General features: G+C 33.6%; 1 protein-coding gene across 1 annotated transcript in view; it reads right to left on the bottom strand.

Annotated features, from left to right (window-relative positions):
* KEG (protein kinase KEG) overlaps window positions 1-19,737 on the bottom strand; it is an 88,851-nt gene that overhangs the window by 9,665 nt on the left and 59,449 nt on the right. The window contains exons 11-13 of the mRNA XM_089818630.1: window positions 10,904-11,028; window positions 10,712-10,816; window positions 10,354-10,587 (exon numbers count right to left, since the gene is read on the bottom strand). Of these exons, the coding sequence (XP_089674756.1) occupies window positions 10,354-10,587; window positions 10,712-10,816; window positions 10,904-11,028 (464 nt within the window). The remainder of the gene's footprint in view (window positions 1-10,353; window positions 10,588-10,711; window positions 10,817-10,903; window positions 11,029-19,737) is intronic.

The raw sequence follows: 19,737 nt of genomic DNA, 5'->3' as shown, positions 1-19,737 counted from the left end.
GTGTTCACATTGTTAGAGATTTTATATAGCATATCATATAGAAGACTTTCAATCCTGTTAAAAACTACTCGGTTAAGGGATTCACAATCTTGTTGCTAAATGGTTAAGAATGAATCAACAAGAGTTTGATGTGTGATTGTTTTCTCCAAATGTTAATGTTTGTAGCTGCGATAGAGATCTTTATCTCTCAAAATCTAGACGTTATTACCGTTATTCTCATCTTCAACTGAAAAGGACCCTTAAGTTTAATTTGTAATATTAAATTCACATGCATTGAGGCATGAATATTCGAAAAGTCATAATTAATTATAGAAGTTATGAGAATCTCAGGAGACCTTCAGTTATAATGTGAAGAGTCTCTCCTATTGTCATATATTTGCATCAAGCCAAGGATATTGTACACTTGAACATTTCATTATCAATAGAGATATATTTGTCTTGTGTTGCTAGGTTTTTCCCTTCACTCTCGAAGGGTTTTCCCAATGCAATTATGGTGTTTATGATTTCAGTTATGGCTCTTCCTCGTTGTTTTTCTTCTTTATTTTCTGGGCTCAAAACTTAACATGCTATCAAAGCTAGTTGGAGAGTGTTCACATGTGTCAGTAAAAGTAAATCATTCACGAAACATATGAGGATAGCACTCAAGGGAAGAGCCTAAGCAATGATTTGCATATCTGTACATCAGTATGCTCGAAAATGGAGTTACAGGACCAAGTATTGCCTGGCAAATTTAAAAGGTGGATGAATATTTATTTGGTCAGAGTATCTAAAGTTTGGATACAGAATTTTAAGTAACGATGAAAGTATCATAGCCCATAGTCCTTGTAACTATCAACGCTTGAATATAAAGATAAGTTTTGATTTAACTTATTGCTGAATATATATTGAATGATTCAGAGTAGATTAGTCGGTTCCTGATTTTATCTATTGGAGCATTTGAATATTTCAATTGGAGGGATATCTGTGATCTGCAAATAATATCATCATATAGGCAGGAGCACCAAAAGTTATCGGATTTATAACGAAGTTCAGGACAATATTCGATGGAGTTTGTGCAAGCCATTGGATCATAGAAAGTTTTTTTTATCCTGGTGATGATCTCAATGTGCAATTCTTATTCTCATTTCTGTTGGTCAAGGGGAGCATGGATACGCCTAGTGCTTTTCATGCCCACTAATATTCGAAAGAGGAAAGTAAGCGGCTATTTTAATTTTAGGTGAAGTCACTAAATCCAATAGAAAATCAATGGCAGGAATACCGAACAAAGGTCCATGAGTTGGGGTTATTCCTCCTTCGCATCATAGGTTTGGTCGCTGGTAGAGCATCAGCGTGATTGTAATTCATAGCTCGTAGCGGCTTCATCAAGATTATTGAGAGGGATGTTTGAGTATGTTCACGTATTTTGAGTTGCAGACAACTGTCTTCAAAGTGAATACCAAAATCATTTTCTTTTACGATGAATTGCCTACAACATATATGATAATTATCTCATCTGCAACATGCCTTATAGAACACAGAGAGTTCCATTAATCACCGTTCTTCTATTTGCACTCAATATGAAAGATGTTATGGTATCAGGAATTTTGTCCGTTTTCTTGAGGCAATTCTTGGACAAATTCAAGTCCGTCGATTTTAGCATAACCGTCGGGGGGAATCTCATGCAACATTTTGGTTCTTTCTGATTAAAAGTCATGTGGGAAGATATTGTTAAATATATATGGCTTTTTATGGCTCTTGCAGTATGCAATTGATTTTTTTTTTGAAAAGAACATACCATTTGTTCAAAAAGAGGTGTGCATGTGCTAGGGAGAATCTGCTATCGAGGATTGAAGCATCAATCATACCCGATGAGCAATGTTTGGCCCTGTGGGAAGTGAACAAATTTGTGTACTGTTAGATTCTTAATCTCCCATGAGAGGTGACAAATTATTAAGGATGTTGGAAATATAAGATGTACACGTGCGTCTGGAAAACTAATAGCCTCTCCTCATATTCTTGTTTTCATGCGTTAATGATCCGTTGCTTTCAATAATTGTCGATGGTGATGATTACTTGTACGCAGTGCTACATATGGAGAGATTTGCATAACTTTCAACGTAAAAAGGAAGCTAAGTATTTTCTATGTTATCTTCCTATCTAAAGTCATCTACTATATTGTCATATATGAAATGGTTAGTTTTGGAAAGTTTGACAAGATTATTTTACTAATCTCTCTTGGTTGCAAATGGATGCTATAGGATCTTTGAGAATGTTTACTCAAAGTCACATTCAGAGAGAAGTTTCCAGCATATTCTTTTGTGATATTTGCTTACAATCTTCAAATTTTGATAAAATATTGAGGAATAGTTTAAGAGTATCTTTGTGCAAAGCTCTTTTATCTAAAGATTGTAGGAGGATCAACAATTGTTGGATGATTTAAGAAAGCTTGATCTTATCCATGGCCACCATGGGTGCACATTGGTCATTATCTCATGCAAGATTGTGTCAAGTCGACACTTTGATTGCATTCTTCAGCTACAAAATGAGACTTCGGTGTTAAATAGTATTGCATAGAGTTGAAGAGATAAGTATTACTGTGATGTTTATATTATATTCTTATAATTGTATTGATGCTATGAAATTTACAGTAGCTATTGAGGCATCATTCTGAACCTCTGTATGTGTGTTTATTGAGATTAGACCATGAAGAGATGAGTATTTATGGTTATATTGCTTGAAAAGAGATTATGCTTAGCATTGATAGTTGATTTTAATAATCTTTCTTGGTTGCAGGATGCAACAAGATAAGGATTATAGCTCTAGAGGGAGAGGTTGAGTTTGAGAGGGAGATTTTAGCTTCAGAGGGATTGCTTATGAAAGTCATATGCTTGTAATGCTTGTGGTATTTATAAAAATTGAGACTTCAATGGAATCAAGTCTTAGTTTGTTATTGTCTATTTTATTCTTGTGTGAATAAATGAGATTGTAAGATCAGCTATAATAACTCTTTCACTGTGCGATAGCGAACATCATGTTGAGAGAGTCCATTATGTCATCACGTTGAGAGATTCCGTGATGGGAGTTGGATGTCATGTTGAGAGATTCCATGACAGTTCACGTTGAGAGAGTCCGCGAATAAAGGCTTAGTTGTGAGTCTTACAAATCTTTTCATGTTGAGTGATTCCATGAATATGACTCGTTACAAGTTTCCACGTTGAGTGATTCCATGAATATGACTCATTGTTATAGGTTTTCATGTTTGAGTAAGTACACGAATTATGTTTTGAATTCGTATGATCGGAATTTATCATTGACATTTTTGGTTGTAGCTTTGTGTGACTGTTTAGCTAAAGATCTCTCACTTATTAAGGGGGAGTGTTAAAGTTTGTAGCTGCGATAGAGATCTTTATCTCTCAAAATTTGGACGTTATTACCGTTATTGTCATCTTCAGCTGAAAATGACACTTAAATTTAATTTGTAATATTAAATGTAGAGAGATATGTGTCATTCACATGCATAGAGGCATGAATATTCGAAGAGTCATAATTAATTATAGGAGTTATGAGAATCTTAAGAGACCTTCAGTTATAATGTGAAGAGTCTCTCCTATTGTTATATATTTGCATCAAGCAAAGGATATTGTACACTTTAACATTTCATTATCAATAAAGTTATATTTGTGTTGTGTCGTTGGGTTTTTCCCTTCACTCTCGAAGGGTTTTCCCAAGATAATTCTGGTGTTTATGATTTCACTTATGGCTCTTTCTCATTGTTGTTTTTCTTCTTTATTTTTTTGGGCTCAAAACTTAACACCAAAAACTTGTCAAATCCTTTAAGCTCTTCCTTTGCCCTTTAACTATTTTGCTCTTTTATCATTCCTCAATTTTGTACCTCTTTGATACTTCTGCTTGATCTCCTATTTATTCTAACTTGTCCTTCACCTTTCATGTTTGCCTAAACTTAATTAGGGTTACATGTAACACGTTTTGACATTAGGTCAGCTCCACCAAATCTTGTAATGTCATTCTCAAGAAAACTAACGTTATTTCCATCCGCTAATCCTTCCTTGAATTCATCACTCGGATCTTTTCAAAAATCTCTATTAAATGTTTCCTTTGATTCTTTGACCCGTGCTCTACACTATCTTTTGTCTAGATTCACTAGATCTCTCTCCTTGACTATCACACAACAAATTTACCAAAATTATTCCTAGTTTTTACCTGTTCGTCATGTTTACTGTTTGTCGATAATGCTACTTAACCGATAATGTTTGATGTCAAGTTTACCGATAGCATTCTCCTTATCACCTTTATCAATAGTGTCTTTTGTCATCTAATAACACTTATCTATTTACTTATTGGCTTAACTACTCAATTGTGATCTTTACTTCTTCATAATTTGCTAGCAATGACAATCATTCTCCAAAATCTTCATTAATGACCTCTAAATGATTTTGTCAATTAACAACAGAGTATGCTAGCTAAGGGAGAGACTCGATCAAATTGTAACTATGATGTTTTTAAAGTAATATATAGTTCATTGTTGGCTATAATGGTGAATTACTTGTTATTCCTTTAAGTGTTGCATGATTTCCTCAATCTTTCGCATGAAGTAGATTTCATTTCTTGTTGAGTAGTTTAGTTGAACAGAAGTACCTGTGGATGTTTACTTGCTTGACTTGAACAAGTTTGGGCCACTAGCCTCTTGATAATATTAAATGTCTTGCGTGGTAAGCTATTGACTAAAAGCTATTGAGTTTTCCGGATCTGCTGCAAATGTAATAGCACTGCCATTGTATTTGGTATGTGTTTTTCAAATGGCAGCCATCTCTCTAATATAGGATGAAGTATGGATAGACATGTCTCTTCACGAGACATGTCTATTCATTAGAATGTAATTACTATGATGACAAATATATATATAGTGAGATATATATATATATTGCACTATAGTTTATCCTAACTAAAGCTACCAATTATTAACACTCCCTCTTAGCTTAGAGAGAATAAACAAGATTCATACGCAATATGAATAACATATTACCTCATCGTAAATAATGGTTTCTAGAATGTCAACTCATATGACATCCAATCGATGCTATAAACATCAACACTCCCTCTTAGCTAGGGAAGATAAATGGTATAATCATATTACATATCTTGTGATTACATAACACATGATATGAAGTATCATATAGCATATAATACATAGTTTTACATATCACCTAACTCGTGATATGAGGAATCACTTAACATGTGATACTTAGTTTTACATATCACCTAACACGTGATATGAGGAATCACCCAACATGTAATACCTTGTTTTACATATCATCTAACACGTGATATGAGGAATCACCCAACATGTGATACCTTGTTTTATATATCATCTAACACGTGATATGAGGAATCACCCAACATGTGATACCTAGTTTTAGATATCACCTAACACGTGATACCTAGTTTTACATATCATCTAACATGTGATATGAGGAATCACCGAACATGTGATACCTAGTTTTACATATCACCTAACACGTGATATGAGGAATCACCTAACACATACACATGATACCTAGTTTTACATATCATCTAACATGCGATATGAGGAATCACCCAACATGTGATACCTAATTTTACATATCACCTAACACGTAATATGAGGAATCACCTAACACATGATACCCAATTTTAGATATCATCTCAATATGATATCAAAGATATGGTCTGACCAAGAATATCAAGTCACATGATATTCACCATAACTCACAATTGTTCAAAGGTAATGTGCACTTACCATAAGAACATTCATAATCTATTGTGATTGGTTTCAGCCATCACACGATGTCTATCACAATCTAGAAGGTCATGATCTATTTAAAGAACCAAATCCACCATGCTAGAAATCATCTATCATGATTTGTTTCAGTCATCATACGATGTCTATCATGATAGAAGATTAAGTTATTGTATGATTTTCATCTTCTACTAACATCAACAAATACAAGTGATAATTATTTGGAAATTGTCACTTCCTCATGATTTACACAGTGCCCATAAGGCATTAAATGATCTCACTAGTATAATAATCAATTAAATCAAGTTTACCTCATAAGTGTTTCACCTTCAACAATGAAACTCCCTCTAAATCACTATGATCAAGATTGTCACAAGTTGACTGAACCCAACTACTCCCTCTGAAGCTCGAGTTCATCGACATTTAGACTTCTTTGAAGATGTCAAACTCTCTCTGAATCTCCCTCTGAATCTGAATTCCATATGCTTGCATCCTTGTGTTTCAAATATTTCCTTTCATAAGGTTAGCCCATATAGGAAATATAATGCATGAATCAATTTTCATCCTTCAATAAATATTTATGTGAATGATTGACTTTCATCGAAGGCTGACTGAATTATATTCTCTATCTACTCCTTCATATAAATCTGTCAAACTCCCTCTGAACATCAATCTTCCAAGCTTTTATTTATTTATTTATTTTTCTTTGAATAAGTGTCAAACTCTATTTTTCCTACAAGAACATTCTCGGAGGAAAGATCAAGGCAAATAGCTCCAATTGTACATATAGAAATGCAAATAGAGGAGAGGCCACGAGTAAATAAATGTAATATTAACAAATAATAAATACTTATCTACACTTCCTGAATACAAGATGCTTCAATACTCCATATCAGAAAATGTCTTTCCATAAGTATTTGTCAAACAAGAACCATAAATCACAAATTTAGAATCAACTCTAATCAATATAGACACCAACTCATGCAACTCCTTTCAAGAATCGAGATGCTGTTAAGTTTCATTCTTTGTTTCTATTGTAGATATATGTTGCTGGATTAGCAATATGCGATGACCATAACTCTTTCACCCTGCCTAAGGTGGTCCATATATCGCTAGCGTTGGATAGTGTTTTACAAGATTTTCAAGGGGTTTATATTTAAATAATGCTATAGGCCACAACTTGATAGATTTGCAACTAACATAATTTGAGATATTTAAAATGTAAACTCTGCCCTCCCCTTTGTATACTCTCTCCATAACCTGGTCTCGCTGCCAATTCACTTCTCGAGCCTACCAAAATCTAGGGAGACGGGAGAGACAATTTGCAAATTTGTAATAATGTGAAACCAACATCACAAGATCCATATCCGACAATCATAAGTCACCCAAATCCTACATCCGGTACCAATTTCTTCCTCGAGATTACAAATTTTAATCGACATATCGAAGAATGATATAATGTTGCAGGGCTCTATCAACACTCGCTTCCAAAGATCATGGTCATGATACTTGTGCTCTCACTTCACATGGTGGCCAACAATATTATTAGCATCATTGTTCGCCCTACAAATATGGGAGTTGTACTAACATATTTCTGAGATGCTAACTCCTAATCGAAGCATGTGCGACTACCATAGCTTTTGTGTCAAGGAATTCTCGACCAACTCTTTCATTTAATATTTTCTCCATGATAGTTTGCAAATAATTATTTCAAATATTTCTCTATAGTTTACGAAAATATTTTTCCTAAATATTACTGTTTCAAATATTAATATCTTCAAATATTATATAGCAAACATCATACTACACCACAATTTTATTACCCAATGTCAATGAAGGCAATAATCAGACCCTGCAATAAATGATTCCATTCAATCTTCTGTAACTGAACATATCACTTTGAACCCCAATACAAATTTCGCCCAAGTGAATAAGTCGTGTACTCCACTTCTATTGTCATTGCTACAATTTTACCAAAATACATTTTCCCATTAATATATCACATTTTGAACTCCATGTTTATCAAACTATATGCTCAATATATGCACAGTGCTCAAATATTTCCTTGTTGGCCCATTCGTAATGTCCATGACAATTATAAACCTTTCATTGTTAAAATCTATTTATTTTTCTGAATCTCATATGCTGTTGCAAGAACATTTGCTTTCTGGCTTTGATACCATGTTGAGTTTTCTGGATCTGCTGCAAATGTAATAGCACTACCATTGTATTTGGTATGTGCTTTTCAAATGACAGCCATATCTCTAATATAGGATGAAGTATGGATAGACATGTCTCTTTACGGGACATGTCTATTCATTAGAATGTAATTACTATGATGACAAATAAATATCTAATATATTTAATAAATTAAATATATATATTATGCCTCACACTTATATATAATATATATATATATATATATTTGCACTATAGTTTATCCTAACTGAAGCTACCAATTATTAACAAAAGCACTTAACTTCAATTGATATTTAGTCTTCAGATTACATTCATTTGATGGGATTGAAGAGGAGCTATTGATGTGAAAACCATTTGAGTGTTCCTTAGAAGCTTGCATTAGGTGGTTGCAGTCATTGATTAAGTTGCATCTATCAGAGTCCAAGTCCATCCATGATTCCTCGCATTCATAATTAGGAGTAGAAGTAGAACTTAAAGTTTGAGTTGAAGTAGAAACTGGAAAACCAAAACTATATTTTCATCGCACATTGTGAAGCCAAATCTTTAGAAGTGCATGATTTGATATCTATTGAATGAATAGCTTAAGTCCCTAAATGATAATCAACATATCACATCATTTCACTGACCGAGTGTCCACAATAGAAGAAACCTTCAAATCATTTCATGAACTTACTTTGCAAGCTTAGTATGAGAGATGACCTTATATCAAGAGAGGATTGAGGGTTTGATGTCTCTCTGAAACATTTAAGTACTTGGTGATGCATGTTGTAGTGGAACAAAACTCACATCAACAATGCCCAGAAGAATCCTTAACCTACACTTGATCTCAGTTCATTTACCTCTAAACTCACTCTCTTGGATGGTCAAGCCCAAGAAAAGACAGCTTACATGGGAAAAAGAAGATAAACACCACAAAAATTATTCTTAATCCAGTTTAAGATCCTTGATCAATGCACTCAAGATTGACAAAATTTTGTTGCTGCTTTGTTTTAGTTTTCAGCTTTAAAACCTACCTGGTTCAAATGGTGTCTAGCTAAAACAAAGACGAAAAGAGCCATTACACCCTAATTGGACTGTTAAATCCAGATTAATTACACTTTTGCAGATTTATTCAGATTTTTGAAGGACAATGCGTAGGTCCCCTAGCTCAGTAACTCAACATTATTAGCATGCAGACACAGAAGGATTTGATATTGCAAAACATACGCAGGGCCACCACTGGGTGAATAAGAGGTGGGCAAAAGAAAATCATGCCCTCAAGAAAAACAATTGGCCACAATAGAATGTAGGTATAATCAAAAGCAAGTGGGTGCAACAACTTCTGCTGTTGCAGTTTGGATGACAAAATACATGGTAAGGTTCCAAAAAGGTGAAATATTTAATTGGGATGAATTGTTGAGCACCAAAACTGATGAAATTATGTCTATCAAACGTATGGGAATAAAAACAACACAAAACAAAATGTCATAGGACCGATCCACCATGCAAAATACACTCAGGCAAGCAGACGGGTAACTGTGACCCAATAATTTCGCAACGATTCATGACCGCACTTATTTTACAATGGAAATACTTGGGAGCTCAACATTTTTAGTTCAAGGTCATAAGGAAACCAATACTTACACAGAGAAAAGAAAACATATAAGCAGAAGACATGGCATCTGAAGTAGTTACAGAATAAAGTGAGGGAAAAAAGATTCCAAAAAGGTACAGTCACAGGTACTTCCTTCTGCATCTCCAACACCAACTTTTCCCCTTAATGATATGGCCCACCACACTGAGAAGTAATTTGATTCCTTAGGAACTTTGGATATAGTAGAAAATTATCGAGTAAGTCCTACATGGGATATATCATAGCTTCTGCATATGACCAAGCTTTCAAAACCAAGTAAGGAAGTAGTTGGGTTTCTAGCACTAAGAAGCACACTTTCTCCACTTCTATGTATCCCATGTTATTTACTTTGAAGAGGGGCATCAAGAGATTATTTATGTACATTTTACATAGCCAAGCATATCTTTGGCACTGGTTTTGAATGAGGTGGCCTAAACCTTTCGACAGTTACCCTGTTTATACCCACTTAAAGAAAAAAGTTCCAGTTTACACAGCTGTATTTAGCTAAGCTCGCTGAAATTTTAGTATTCACTGAATCCATGAGATTTCTATGTTGGGTGTAAGAGTGCCTGATTGTTGAGAGTTAAAAGACTTATAATGCCTATGCCCACACAACAGGATTGAAATATCAACTTAACAGGTTATTATAAATGATTTAACGCAAGAATATAAAAAATGTCAGATTGAGAAGTGAGATTTACTTAACAGTGGATTAGAGCTATATCCATACCAATTCAAGGGTTCCCACAAAATAAAACTATGTTACCTCGGTTCCCTAACATCTGCCTTTAGCTGCACATGCTGTCCCCTGTCAAGAGGAATGACCTTGAAAACCTCTTCTTGCAATACGCGAGCTTCTCCAGAACAAAATGACACAATTAGGTGATCCTTATCAGGTACATTCTGGACAAAACCAACACTTTTATGCTTTGCACCTTGCCATCCATATTTTGGAACTTTAACATTTTTTTTGAACTTCACCCAATCACCTATGTCAAATCTGCATTATTAATAATAGCATTATGAGACTATACCAATAAATAGAATTAATTATGTTATAAAATCACACAAAAGATGTCAGGTTTCTGAAGGAAAATATTTGAGTTTTTCGAAGTCCTGCATACATTGTCATAGATAACTGTATTCCCTTCTTTAAAAGAGCATCCATCAAATCTTCTGTGATCCATTCTCGAGGAAGTGCCTCTATGAAATCCTTAAGTGTCTTTCCACTGCTTCACATTTCAAAAATACAAACAAATTATTCCAAGAAAAATGAAATATTAAGGTTCTAAGTTTAATAAATTAAAATAAATAACCTATGATTTCGAACATCAACAGCTGCATCCTCTTGTTGAAGCATAACAACTATCCAGTCAAGATTTTCCCGCACCATCTTTGCGGTGTCTGCAGCTATATGGAATGCATTGTCCCCCTCATCATCCTACAAAAATCAAGAAACCAATTCACATGCAAAAGAAGGTGTTACTTTAAGCCAATCTACTTTCATGGTTTCAAAATAATATTGTATCCTGCGAAGCTAAACTACAGCCAACATTATTATAAAATCTGCTGAATAAATTCCAAGCTCTTATCATTTCTAAAATCGACAACATAAACCCCATGCACAATTATTTCAGGAATATGCAAGTAAATCTCATAAACTAAAAAAAATAGGTATGCTTTGGGATATTGACAACAATAAAACACAATTTGAAAGAGCAGAAGACAAAATCTTCCACATAAAATTTTAAATCAAAATGTATACAGTAAATGTCTTAGTTTGATTTCAACTTCTAAGTGAAGCATACAACTGCATCAATCTCTAGCTAATCATCTACGACATCCTAATCCATTCCTACAATTGTTGGGAGTTCAATAATTACAAGGTCATGTCCATACTGACCTAACTTTTTCCTGCTACACATGAAAGGTGGAAGAGCCATACCACACTTCAAATTCATCTTCTCTGTCCTCGTAATATGAATTTCTCAAGAGTCCCAAGCTCTCCACCAAGAAATTTCATAACTATCACAAATTTATTTCCATCATCCAAATTCATCAATATACGTTTCTCAACATTTAAAATCATACTTTTTAGGAAAATATAGTCATTCTAACTGTTTGCAATTCTTTTCCATAACTCCCTGGATATTGATTGGATACAGTTTGTTTGATTTGTCACATTTGAATGCATATGCTTATATTGAAGGATATGCCATATAAACTGCTAAGAATTTAACTTTCTTGACCTTTCTTTTATTTTCGCAAACCATTTGCACTTTTTGCTCTCATTTTTTTATTTACCATAATTTTGTTATGGTTATGATTCTTGGCCAAATTACTTCCATTATACAATTCCCTGTCAAAAGTTTCAACACCTTTCATAACTGAAAAGAATCACAATTATTGTAGCTGATCCTGCAAAAAGAATTCTATAGTTACTGAATGTGTATTGTTGGGTCCATCAATTTCTAATAGCTGTAGCTTATGTTTAGATTTTTGGCATATAAACTAAAATAAACCTTGTTTTATGGTTTCCTTTCAACTTCCCCCTCTTTGATTCCACAGACCATTTTCATTTACTTTTCTAATGTTTATTGGAAAAAAGTATTTCATTAAATTCCACTTGTAGGCCTTATTCCTGTTATTCAATTATAATAGTAAAGAATATGTGCCATATCGAGTCTTTAGTCACAAGTATAAAAATTGAATTCTTGGAAGTCCCATCAAAGCAAAAGGATTTGCCTCCCTACCATATATGTACAAAAGAACAATATTTTATTATGAATTGTCTGCAACTAAGTGTGGTCCTCCACAGCACTGTTTCAGTTTAAATCATAATTCCTAAAAGATACTAATGTTGAAGATGCTGATCAAAAAATGGTTCTGCTGACTGTCTAGTTATGATCATGTAGTAAACTGTATAACAAGCATGGACAGTGTCTCCTAAGGAAATAAAGAAATCATCTAATTGTCTGGAAACATCTAGAGAAGGTCAACAGGACTCAATAAGTAAATTGACTTACATTATTGAATCAACTATTGTAACTATTCAGTGTAACAAGGGCACTTGGGGACATTGGGATGGGAAAAAAGGGCTTCAATTTGGGGACGGCAGGGGCTTGGGATGTATATAGAGTACTTATATATGGTACTTAAAATGCTACTTATGAGATAATGTATAATAGTATAAGAAGTAATAATACAAAATACTTGAACATGCCAAAATCGCAACATAATAACATACCCAATACATAAATTCAGAATATAGTACACTATACTTGAACAACATTGACTATCAAATTACCAATTACAATTAAAAAACATATTATCTAGATCCCAAGAACAGTTGAGGGACACCTAGGCTTTCCCCATACTTCCCATACGTCTGGACATCCTAGCATCCTGGCAGCACAAGTCATTGACCTGGGTCCGTGGGGATTTGAGGGGGAAGATGCATCCCCGTGTTACACTATAAATATTATATATGTACTCGCTAGAATAAGAGCAAGAGTAGGAAAGCTAGAAAATCGCAAAGCTCATATGCTTGAGCTAAAGATTTAAAGTTACATAATTAAAGAAAAATGATTTCTTGGTGAATTAAAGAACAAGTTTTATTGGTTCCCGATTCACCCCCCACCCCCCTCAATCACTCAGTCTATATTACATTTCCAACAGTAGCAACAGCAAGACAAGACCCATTACCATATGAAAAGTGGGTCAACCTTGCAAACTAAGTTTTGCACAACAAATCCTTATAGCCTCCTCTAGACATGAAAAGACTTCGCTGGGAGACGATCTCCCTCAGAAAGTAAAAAGTAGCTAATAGAAAATGACACTGAAACAAGAAAATGAAGACTAATAAAGATTAGAGGGCACAAAAGAGACCCCAACACTAAAACAAGGGTGTAGGATGCTGAAGGACTTCAATGTTTGAGTCAAAACTCCCTAGCTAACAAATTCCAAGCACCACTAAGCTTGCATCACAATAAATCCATGCTGAGCCCACCATCAAGCCCTAACGTAGAAAGGCAGATGTTGCCTAAATTTACAAGTAACGGACTAGAGGATCTCACAGAGCATAGTAAGACATATGAGATGATTTATATAGGAAATGGCAACAACAATAAAGTGTATTAGTTGTGATCATTTCCAACCACTCAAAAAATTTCATCAACTGGAATATAAGATTGAATCATGATGTATAAAAATATGGGAGAATTAAAGGAGGCCTTTGAAGAATAATTTAAACTTTTCAAGATAAAGACTCGCAGCAGCAATGCTTAAACAAAACATGGAAAACACAAAAATATAAGAGCTTATGATCTTAGGATGTAGATCTAGAGAACAAACCTACTAATGATTTAACGAAAAGATGGTTTCTTGATAACCTTATTCTTTCATTAGAAAATAAATAAGACCACACTCATCGTATGAGGAAGCATAGAATAAGACAATGGATATATAAAGAGAAGATAAAATGTTCTCTCAATCTACAAAAAAATGAATGAAAAATGAAAGTTTGGATGAGAGTAGCGACACTAAATCAAGAACAACACAAGCACTAAAAAAGGGATTTGCTCTAGATGATGAAGGAATTCATAGTATAGAAAGAAACTAGTAAAGAACCCAAGAAATGTGATGCACTGAATGCAAAGATGAAGGCCAAATCAAAATTAATTGTAATAGGCTAAGTAAATGGATACCCCCTTAAGGCGTGCTACACTAGTGCCAAGTATGGCTAGGTATAAATTCACCCAATGGTATTCCCTAGGTACATACCTGGGCATTTAGGTACGTATGCATGTGTTTGGATACTCTTGGGCTATATGCCAAGTGTGCCCAAAGGCAATAAGGACCCAAAAGTAACTAAAAAAAGCATTTTTGCATGCAAAAACCTAAAATGCCCTTGATAACATCATTTCGCCCAATGCAAAGATCATTTTTCTCTCTTGCTCTCTTTTCTCATTTTCTATTGATGTATTTTTCCACATCTAGCACCTTGTGCAGCTCATCATTGTTGCCCCTAAAACCCATTAGGATCTCCACTCCTAACCCCACTAGCTAGTAAGATCTCTGTCATATAAGAAATTTGATTACAATGAGGGAGTTCAGGAAAAGAGATCAAAATCAATAACTTAGACAACTAAAATAATCACTATTAAATTGGCAATTAGTACAGAAAAATATTAAACATTTAACCACGAATTAGCATTTAATGTTTATCACAACCATTTTAGCATTTGTCATTGATCAATAACTAAGTATTATAATATCAAATTATTTAGTCTTACAATTTTGTTTCCTTAAAAAAAAAGTGAGTATATTTATATACTTGTGTATGAATGACCCAAACCCATGTACCCATAGTTGTACAAGCAACTTAGGTCATTAACAAATGTTTTATGATAATTATCTATGTTGGAAACTACAATTGTTGCATTGCCATTGATGTCAAATCTACTGATGAGACATGTTGTTATCAGATCTAAATGTCATATTTATTTGATTGATGAAGAGGATTTGAGAAATTGCTCATAACAAAAGCACCTAGAGAAAAGGTTGAGTTATGAAAAGGAAGCTACAATGGACATTTGATTAGTTAGACTTTGACAAGACAAAATGATTGTTTAAATCATGTTGATGTTCAAGTCTTGATTGTGCAAGACAAGTTACATCACTAATATAGACTTGACCTAGCAATAGAGTAAAAGATCAAGGAAATTTAAAGTTCATGCCGAGTGATGTTATAGTGTCAACCGACCATAGTAAGTGTCGAGTAAATTTAGTGTTGACTGAGCATCAATGTCGACCGAGCAAACGAAGTTGATGTCGAGCTAGAGGTTCTATATCAACCAAGCAATTATTCAATGATGACCGAGTGTCGGAAGTTGTTAATGGTGGAGTGACAGTATTTTGAATGCATATGAGGAATCGTGATTTCTAGCCAACTCAATTGATTTCTTGAGATATGGAAATTGTGTTGAAGATAAGGATTGATGAGTTGGATCATTTAATTCATGGAGAGGATTAGGTAAATGATCTAAGAGATGAATTTGATGAGAAGTTTCTATAAAAGAAGGAAGATGAACATATACAATGAACCTGATGAATTGAATCACGAACCCCAAGATCTACGATGATTGTGAAAACAACAAAGGACTAGAATTACCTATTTAAGGAGGTATAGATACAAATCTTAGAGAGGAGGTGATGAGTGAAAACGAGATATGCGAAGAAGAGAACAGAGCAGAGAATCTATGCGTGTTTCCAATAAGAGGGAACAAAGTTGCTAAGGAGCAAATCTAAGAAGAAGGCTTAAGTTTGTTGGGAATAGAAGGGTGAATGCTTGAAGGGTTGCCAAACAAGCCAAGGACAGAGGTGACAAGGAAGGCTTATCAAGGAATCAACACATGAAGTAAACAAAGATTTGAAACTGCAAAGTGAGTTGTAATCATACAAATCAATGTAACGCCCAGAAGATTTGCGAAAGAATTCGCTTCTATCCAAGAACTTCTCTCTAAAAATTTTCCCAAAATTTCCCTTCCAAATTTGCTTCCAAAATTCACGTCCAGAATCATCTTCCCCGAAAATGAACCCTCCACTGGGGATAAGGAGTTCTCTCCTTAAACCGGGGCACTAATTGTGCGTTCACCTGGAAGAACTCCATGCTCACCAGAGTTAACTTTAAATTTTCTTTTCTTTATCGTTTCTTTATCTTTTCTATGCACGTTTATTAAATTATTAAGTAACTTTATTTACTTTTTACTTGACTTCACTTTTATTTAATTTATTCAATTTTCAATCTCATGTGCACTTTATGCAATTAAAATATCTTTATTAAATTCACTTGTTTTATTAATTTCTTATATTTTAATCTCATGCATGCACCATGCGAACTTAAAAAAATTTCATAAATTAATATATTTTCACTTTTTAATTCATTTTTGAAACTTAATTGATAAACTGTTTATTAACTTAAATAATAATAATATTTAGCATTTATTGAAAAATGAACTCTAAATATATTATTACTAAATTAAATAAATATTATCACGTTCTAAATTTGTTCTTTTAACTTTTACCTTCAAATTTAATTCTTTTTATTTAATTAATTTCTCAATTAATTAAATATAATTAAATATTAAAATGTCATAATAATTTTCCATTAAATTAAATCATTAATTTAATCTTTTAATTAGGCTTAATTAATAGAAAATTTACGAAAAACTCATAAAACAACATACGAAAACTCATCAAAGAAAAACACATACAAAATCAAACTAAAGGGTTATAATCATGAATTAACGTCATTTGATGCATTTGGAGGGTACTCAACTCAGATACTTGTCATAATTTATGATTAAGACAAATGGCTTAAAGGTTTATGATTTAGACTCGAGAATTTATCTCCCCTCTCTTATCATTGAGATAATATGATAGGGTATGCTCATCCTAGCAATTCAGGGAAGTCGATACCTAGTACTTGTAACCTGCATAAAATCCATGCATGTACAAACACAATATTCTAAGCTAAACAGGCAATGGCCGGAAGTGGTGCATCGTGTAGATCTTGACTAGTAGGTGACTACGACTCCCTTCCTTAACCACATCAAAAACGTCATACATAAAGAAAACAAACATGCACACCATACACATACAGTATGGGGTAAGTATCCATAAGAAAACACATAGGATAAATAACCATCTAACTAATCATCATCAATAACTGAAAACACTGTAATGATCATCATGCATACATGAAGTATAGAGTACCAAGAAATCTCATCATCAATCAACTAAGTCTGAAACAATATCTGATAATCTGAAAGTAATGCTACTATACATCAAGCATAAAACTAGCCTAAAAGAGTTCGGCAATAATAATAGAAATGCGAACTAGGGGCAAGCACTACAATCAAACCCTACTGTTTTCTTTCTAATCATTGTAAAAGTTTGCATTCAAATCCTTTTAATCAAAGGTTGACCTAACAGTCATTGAAGGACTTAACAATCTATGTAAATCCTTTAACAAGGTGACATTCTAATGGAATGATCTAAAGTCCTCTAACAAGGCCACTCCTAACAGGGTGATTAAATCCTCTAACTAGATCACGTTTAATAGTGTGTATTGTAACATTTAACAGAGTTGGCTCCTAACAGGGCTCACTTCAAATGAGAGTGAAAAAGTGTTGACATGTTGTTGGTGATTTTCCCAAATTGGGTTTCCACATTAAATCCTAGTGTCAAACTTGTGTTCAATGTTTTATAGTGTTTTACATTTACATATTTACATTCAGCAAAGTCTATTATCTTAGGACAGTGAACTACTACTTAATTTTGTTACTAAGTTTACAGTAAAAACTGAGTTATAGTAGGATAAGCAAAACAAATAATGTTTAATTGTTTGATTGTTCAAATGGTACTTATGGACTTTGACTAACTGATTCACCCCCCCTCTCAATTATTCTAAACATTCTAACAGTTTAGTCTTAAATCATTCAATAAAATAGTGCATAACAACCTTAAAGAGTAGGAGCACGCAAGTGCTCTTTAGTCGAAATCAAGGACAACAATCTGTGCTCTTCAGTCAAAATCAAGGACAACAATCTATCACGCCTAGCAATCTACCAGAGCTACACAATAACATGATTGTACCTTTTGGTAGCTCTTAAAATTAGAGTGGGGAAGTTAGAGTTGATTATAGTAAGACTCCAAAGGTCATGACATTTCACAAGACATTAAAATAGAAACCAAAACAAAATTAGATAATTGTCTAAATGTGGACCTAGAGACCTTGATGACATATGATTAAAGCAAAAGGCCAATATCAACATGATTATATGTAGAGCGATCCAACAATTTATTCATTGTTATTCGATCCGAGCAATAAAGTGGGTGTACCCAAACGTACATATAGGGAAAAGAAAAATAGGGTTTGATGTAACAAAAGGCAAGGTAGAGCATCCAATGGTCAACAAATGCCACCACTCAAATGCAAGTACAAGTACAATAACATGAAGTACAAGGTTTAGAGTTGATAGCTTATTCTTGAAGCTCACAAGTTGTACATGTGATTGACATCAATGCTCAAAAAACATCAAAGCTAACTAAGGAAATTAGGAAGTTATTAATTAATAGTCATATTAATAATATTTCTGATTTCAAGCCTTTTTAAATGGGTAAAAAGGAAAATTTTAGAATCATAAATTTTTTTGTGGTACAACCATATATGATAAAGCATGTAAAAATAAATAATAAGTCCCACTTTGTTGTTGTGCACACAAATCAAATGCCAAATATCCCAATCTAACCATACAATCATCCATGCCAACAAAAATTAAAAACAGAAAGTTTGAAAACTTCTACCACCATATGACTCCCAATGATAGAACAAGTCACATCTCATGATTATGTAGTCTTCTTATGTGCTCCTCCTTGTATGGTCTCCCAAATAATTAGCCCTTATTGTAAAAACATACTCTACATAAAAAATATGAACAAAAGGTAAATGTCGATATCAACAATGTAACATCCAAACTATTGTTGCCGCACAGCCTTATGAGGATTCAGGAAATAGTACAACCTTTTTATTACACTTCCATCAAAAGGTTTTTTCAAACCTTTTCTACTGTAAAACTTCTCATTCTCATTTATTCTAAACCTCTTTTCTTTTATCTTACCATCACTATTACATTTGTAATTACACCGTAGAGTACTACAAATTCTATTGTAAAACCCCTACACGCCTTTTTTATCATGTTGTGTGGTCAATGTAGGTTGTTGATGATGTATGATCCATTCTTTTCCATCTCCTAAGTGTTGTACAAAAAGCTCAAGGAAATTGTTCTTTATGGTCTACTGAGAAGAACCGTCAACCCTTAATTTCTGATATAAATTCTATGACAATGAGGACTATCATCGAAAGTGGGGATTTCAAACTAGATTGCCAATACAAGTGCTAGAACAATGTAGGGGTACGGCAATTGTTCCCTTGGATATATATATATATATATATATATATATTTTTTTTTTTTTTTTTTTTTTTTTTTTGTTTTTTTTTTTTGTGTTTGTAAATATATGTACAAACAAGGATATATATATACTCTATAGCATTGTAAAACTAAATCTATTAGATAGTATGATAATT

This window comes from Cupressus sempervirens, chromosome 3, assembly GCF_028749045.1.
Source record: "Cupressus sempervirens isolate cs-2001-9-10 chromosome 3, ASM2874904v1, whole genome shotgun sequence".
Lineage (NCBI taxonomy): Eukaryota > Viridiplantae > Streptophyta > Pinopsida > Cupressales > Cupressaceae > Cupressus > Cupressus sempervirens.
Note: the sequence above shows the minus strand (reverse complement) of the source record. Positions and strands in the feature narration are given on the sequence as shown.